General features: G+C 46.2%; 1 protein-coding gene across 1 annotated transcript; it reads right to left on the minus strand.

Moving 5' to 3' along the window:
* Window positions 1–289: 289 nt before the first annotated feature.
* TBCC (tubulin folding cofactor C) lies at window positions 290–1553 on the minus strand. The gene has a single exon (XM_077161823.1). It carries the CDS (start codon window positions 1480–1482, stop codon window positions 451–453), a length of 1032 nt encoding a protein of 343 aa, XP_077017938.1. The 5' UTR covers window positions 1483–1553; the 3' UTR covers window positions 290–450.
* Window positions 1554–6011: the final 4458 nt, after the last annotated feature.

Consider the following 6011-nt stretch of genomic DNA (forward strand, 5'->3'; position numbering starts at 1 on the left):
AGAGAAAACTACTGAAAAATACCTATGTAAATCAAACCTTCAATTTGAAAAAACTTCTCAGTTAGTGGTACTTAACACAGGTCTGGTACCACCTTCCTACATGAACTGGCTCCTACTAGAGCCCTAATGAATTCATTTATTAAATATTTATTGAAGACTTACTGCATCATGCACTGAGCTATGCTTTAAATAGCACAAATCATTAAAAACCAACACACCCACACCTTTTCCCCTACTGCTTCAAGCTATAAGTCACAAAATAGCTCCTAGACATTGCCTCTTTCAAGTGTTAGGTCCATCACGAATTTAATGGAAATCACAAGTAGGAGTCTATCACAATCTCAGCCTTAAAATCCAAAAACACAGTGTGACAACAGCAAGTAAACTTTGGAATCCCAATAGCTGGGGTCAGTCCCACAAAGAAATTACTTGGTCGGAGTGAACAGAGTCTCAATAAATAATTCGCTCCTCTTCGGGAAGAATACTCCAATTTGGAGAGGCCACACCCCGGGCCAGCCAGTTGAAATCATCAACGTCCTTCCAGTTATTTTTGCTCCTATCTAAACCGGAGTCCTTGAAGTCCTTGTCGATCTCCGGGTAGCTCCAGGTGTAAGGGGCTAACTGGATTCCGCTGCAGTCCTCTACGATGGCCCTGCTGGTCACCTGCAGGAAGATGCGGGTGTCTCTCGTACTGTGTACGCGGAGCTGTTGGCAGGCCACGGACAGCACGCAACCACTGCAGTTCTCCAGGAACACTGAGGTGGACACCGGTCCGCAGAGCACCGTGCAGTTGCGGGCCTTGGTCAGCCGCAGAGTATTGGGATTGCCGTACAGTTTGACCGTGCAGTTGGTGAGCTCGGTCAAAAGGACGTCGAACTGGCGCAGCTCTTCTGCTCTCTTTTCCAAGACCTGGGAGTCCAGGTTGGAAAAGCCGCAGACGTGGTTGAACCCGAAGCCTCCTTCTTCCTTCAAGGACGGCGGGGAGGCCAGGATGCTTTCGGACGACGGGGCGCCAGGAGCCGCGTCTCTTTTGGAGACCGATGCAGGATCCTTCCTCCGGGTCTTGAAAGCGAAACGCTTCTTGGGCTGCAGCTCCTGACGCCGCTCGGCCAGGGCCGCCTGCAGTTTTCCTAGTGTTTCCTGTCCCTGCCGCAGGTCGTAGGCAGCCAGGAACAAAACCGAATCATTAAGAAGTTTCTGCAGCCCCTGGAGCCGGACGGCCGCCTCCTCCAACCGTTCGGAGGCCTCCCCGCTCTCCAGAAGCTCTTCCACGGCCGCTCGCTCCCGAGAGAAGGCGGCAGCGAAAAAGTCGCTCTTCTCCTCCTCCACCTCTTGGTCCTGCCGCTTTTGTTTCCGCTTTTCCAGTTCCAGTTGCCGCTCTTGTTCGCGTCTCTGAAGCCGCTCAGGAACCAGGCTCAGGTCCCTCTGGGACCCCATACCTCCATTCCCTACACAAGCGGCGGAGCAACCACCAGTCTCCATCTTGACTTCCAGCTCCCTTTCTCTAGCCTACCTTCTTTCAGGCGCGCCCTCCGTGAGGCCTTCCACCAACGCGTCATGTGATTGGCCAGCCGCGCTTACGTCAGGCCGCCGGCCTTATTTTCTTCTCCCATTGGTTACTCCGCAACGGAGGGGGCGGGGAGAAGGGCGGGACCGAAAGACAAGGGGGGTGGGGAAACAAAGGTCCTAGTGGATGGGTGGGATGGGAGACAGGCGGGGGAAGCTTTTTTTCCTCTTAAAGGGGCAGGACTTATATCCGGGATTGTGGGGTGAGTTGCAGCAGCGGCAGCTGCACATGTGGGTTTGTTTATAAGAACAAGGTTAGAAACTCGCAGGCCTCCCCCTCCCCCCCGGCTCCTCCCTACTATCCCCTTACAGGCCAGAGATCCGCTACTGGGGGAAGAATGTGTGTGTGTGGCGGGTGGGGGCACAGGTAGTGGTGAGAAAGATGGAAGGGGGGGGTGTTGAATATTGCACCGCCCGGCCCGCGCCGGAGGAAGCGGCAGCTGGAACAGCTGGCTAGGGAGACGCTTGCATGTCTCGGTTTTTTTTCTTTTCCCTGCCCACTACCCTTCCCCCAACCCATTCCAGCCGCCCCGTAGCCCTCTTCCTATACTACCCCCTTCACCCCCATCCGCTGCAGTTCGGTGCGGCCTGGGGGCTCTTGGGTCCCCGCTGGCAGATTCTGGGGCAGGAGGAGATGAGGGGCACCGCGATGGGAGAGTCTGGGTTCCTCACTGCAGCCGGATTCGGGGGGCCCTGCGGGAATCTAAAAACGGATTACTAATTTTTTTAGCCAATTGCTGCAGTCGGAGGGGTGGGGGCGGGGAAGGGTGCGATCCCACACCCCTTTCCTCTTCCTCCCACGCCCTCCCCGCCTAGCCGGGCGTTCCCTTTGCAGCTGGGCGCAGCTGGGCGCGCTGGCCGAGACCCCAGCCCCGGGCTCCGCGGCATTCTGTAGGGCCGTGGGTCTTAGGAAAGGGATGGGGAAATGCTAACATTATTTCTAGAGGTGGTGGGAGGGATTTGTCACCGGAAGTGAATGAGCTCTGCCAAAAGTGGGGACAAATGGGCGATGTGAGTGGGCAGCCTAGACGGCGCAGTCACTGGCAAAACCCCAGTGCAGCGAGCCGGGGAGAACCCCGGACGCAGGCGGCTGCCCCAGCGCGGCAACCTCGTGTGTATGGCTCTGCAGAGCTCGGGGGGCCTCTTACCCAGCCAACCCTGCTAACTATCGGTTTCACCCTCACCCCCACCCTAGTTCCCAGCCCCCGTCGTTTTTAATTGGGGTATTTAACTGCCCAAGAAACAGTCACTTGAAACCTCACTGTATACCTGCATTTTGATGCTGATAAATATTGGAGGAAATGAGAGCTATTGATTTAAATGTGAATTAAGACCGACTTCCAGTTTTTCACTCTCCACTCTTCCTTCCCATTTGAAAAAAAAAAAAAGTAAATTTCAGGGTTGAGCAGGGTATTTCTCCGCGGAGAGTCAGCAGTGGCCACACCGTGTGGCAAATTCCGCGCGGGGACGGTGTGGGTGTGGGGTGCGCTTTGTGTTTTGTGCGTGTGTGCGCGCACCCGATGGAACCGGGATGTGGTTACGCTCGTGGTACGTATTCTTGGCTTCATTAGCTCTGTTTTATGGACAAGATAGGAGAGGCGTTTTCGTTTTTTCAAAAAAGCATATTTACTTCAGAAAGGTATGGGTCTGCAGCTGTGGAATGAAAATAGAGCTGGTATTTTGTCCAAGTCATACAGGAGGAACGCAATAGCTGATTTATTTTATACAGTGTTGATTTAACCAAAGAAGGTTCAAAGAAGACCTTCTTTTTAGAAGAGAATGTTTTTTTTTAATTTTTAAATAAAAATTAAAATATTCAAATTTTAAATATTAGAGAAGACTTTCATTTTTATTTTATTGTTTTGCTAGGAAAAGAAATCTCCCCCCGGCTTTCCTTAAATTTCTCAGCACTAGTATTAAGAAAGTTTGTATCCAAGAGAAATCTACTAGTGAGGCAACATTTCTGTATTAGCCATAATGAATCTATGGATGGTTTTTAAGTATTGGCGGTATCTGAAGTGGAATTGATACTTTAACCTTTTCAGGAATTTCATTGCTCCCCAACAACAGGTTTTGCCATAGAGTCCAGTGGACTTTGGAAGTTTTCCGAATATTTTAAGTTGGCTATTTCAAACTTTTGAAAGAAAGAAGCAGTAAAGGACAAAATTTGACAGATTATCCAGTTAACCCAGTGTGTTGGGGCAGTTTCAAAGACTGATGTAAAGCTTGAGTGGGAACAGGCAGAGGGCAGTGGTGTGGTCGTGCTGAAGCATTAGCTTGACAGTGTTTTACAACCCCAAGCACAGCTGCAGGCTGTTAGGTGGTCAAGACATTGATATAAAGCTTTATTTCTGAGTTCAGAAGCTGTAGGAAGGCTGCAAAACCTCTGGCATTGCCTTTGTATTTGAGTATATATGACAGCAGTTTATTCAGAGTGCATCCTTCAAATGGAACCCAGATCATCAGAGGTAAGTGCCTTTTCTGATGAAAGGAAAGAGGGTAATGCATTACAGCACAGATGTGGCAAAAAGGCAAGCAGTTGTGAGTTCTGAACCTTGCTATCAAAGATACATAAAGGGCTTGTGAATTAAAGCACCACTCTCCTTTAGACAACTTGAAAAATTAAAGAATTCTAAGGTGTTATGGACTTTAAATAATAATTTAACATATATTTAGATGCTGTATGGTTCTATTTGTTAGATTTACTTGTTAACTTTCTGAAAAATTCAAACATATGTAAAATAGTATGTTATAGAATCCATACACCCATAACCCACCTTCAACAATTAGCAACTCAGTCCTGTTTTTGTAAAACCCTAGCCCCACTGCACCCCACCTTGATTATTTGACAGCAAATTCCAGACACTATTTTATTTCATATTTAACCATCTATAAATATTTCAGTACATATCTCAAAGAAATAAGGACTCCCCTCTTAAAACTTAAATATATTACCATCCCCACACTCCAAAAAAGCATTAAAAATTTTTCCTTGATTCATCAGATTTCTAGTCTATATTCATTTATCCTATTATCTTTTTATAATCTTTTTTTTTAGGATGTTAAATTTTTTTTCCGTTCTACATATATAATCAGCAATTCTCAATATCATCACATAGTTGCATATTCATCATTTCTTAGAACATTTGCATCGATTTAGAAAAAGAAATAAAAAGACAACAGAAGAAATAAAACGATAACAGAAAAAAAAAGATTATGCATACCATACCCCTTACCCCTCGCTTTCATTTATCACTAGCATTTCAAACTAAATTTATTTTAACATTTGTTCCCCCTATTATTTATTTTTATTCCATATGTTCTACTCGTCTGTTGATATGGTAGATAAAAGGAGCATCAGACACAAGGTTTTCACAATCACACAGTCACATTGTGAAAGTTATATCATTGTTTAATCATCATCAAGAAACGTGGCTACTGGAACACAGCTGTACATTTTCAGGCAGTTCCCTCCAGCCTCTCCACTACATCTTGAACAACAAGGTGATATCTATTTAATGCATAAGAATAACCTCCAGGATAACCTCTCGACTCTGGAATCTCTCAGCCATTGACACTCAGTCTCATTTCACTCTTCCCCCTTTTGGTCGAGAAGGTTCTCTCAATCCCTTGATGTTAATTCTCAGCTCATTCTAGGGTTTTTCTCAATCCCTTGATGCTGAGTCTCAGCTCACTCCAGGATCTCTGTCCCATGTTGCCAGGAAGGTCCACACCCCTGGGAGTCATGTCCCATGCAGAGAGAGGGAGGGTGGTGAGACTGCTCATTGAGTTGGCTGGAGAGAGAGGCCACATCTGAGCAACAATAGAGGCTCTCTTGGGGGTGACTCTTAGGCCTAAATTTTAAGTAGACTTGACCTATCCTTTGTGGGGTTATGTTTCATATGAACAAACCCCAAGACTGGGGGCTCAGCCTATAGCTTTGGTTGTCCACACTGCTTGTGAGAATATCAAGAATTCAACTTGGGGAAGTTGAATTTCTCCCCGTTCTCACCATTCCCTGAAGGGGGCTTTGCAAATACTTTTCCACTCACTGATCGAATCACTGTGGGATTCATCGGGGCATCACTCTGGACAAACCAACAAAATCTTATGTTCTACCTGAGATTCCAAGTACTTATGGCATTTGATCAAACTATCTACGTAAGTTATATTAGGAAATGCACTAGTCAAAATATAAATTTTGCAACAAATAAACACTTTTTACTTTAGTCTCACACATAAGGTGACATTTTAAAATATTAATTACCATCTATTTTCAGCACCCTGCAATAATGACATTCCTTTGTTCTTCCTCATGCAAAAACATTTTTAAAATTTGTACATTGTACATTTCACTACTATTATATACCCTAGGCATTCCTGTATTATACCATCTCGATCTTTAACATCTATCTTTCTTTCTGATTTCATTTATGTCCCCAGCC

Source organism: Tamandua tetradactyla, chromosome 5 (assembly GCF_023851605.1).
Source record: "Tamandua tetradactyla isolate mTamTet1 chromosome 5, mTamTet1.pri, whole genome shotgun sequence".
Lineage (NCBI taxonomy): Eukaryota > Metazoa > Chordata > Mammalia > Pilosa > Myrmecophagidae > Tamandua > Tamandua tetradactyla.

What these genes read in the sequence shown, in the direction of transcription:
- TBCC (XM_077161823.1), bottom strand. Translation starts at nt 1,482, where the DNA reads ATGGAGACTGGTGGTTGCTCCGCCGCTTGTGTAGGGAATGGAGGTATG.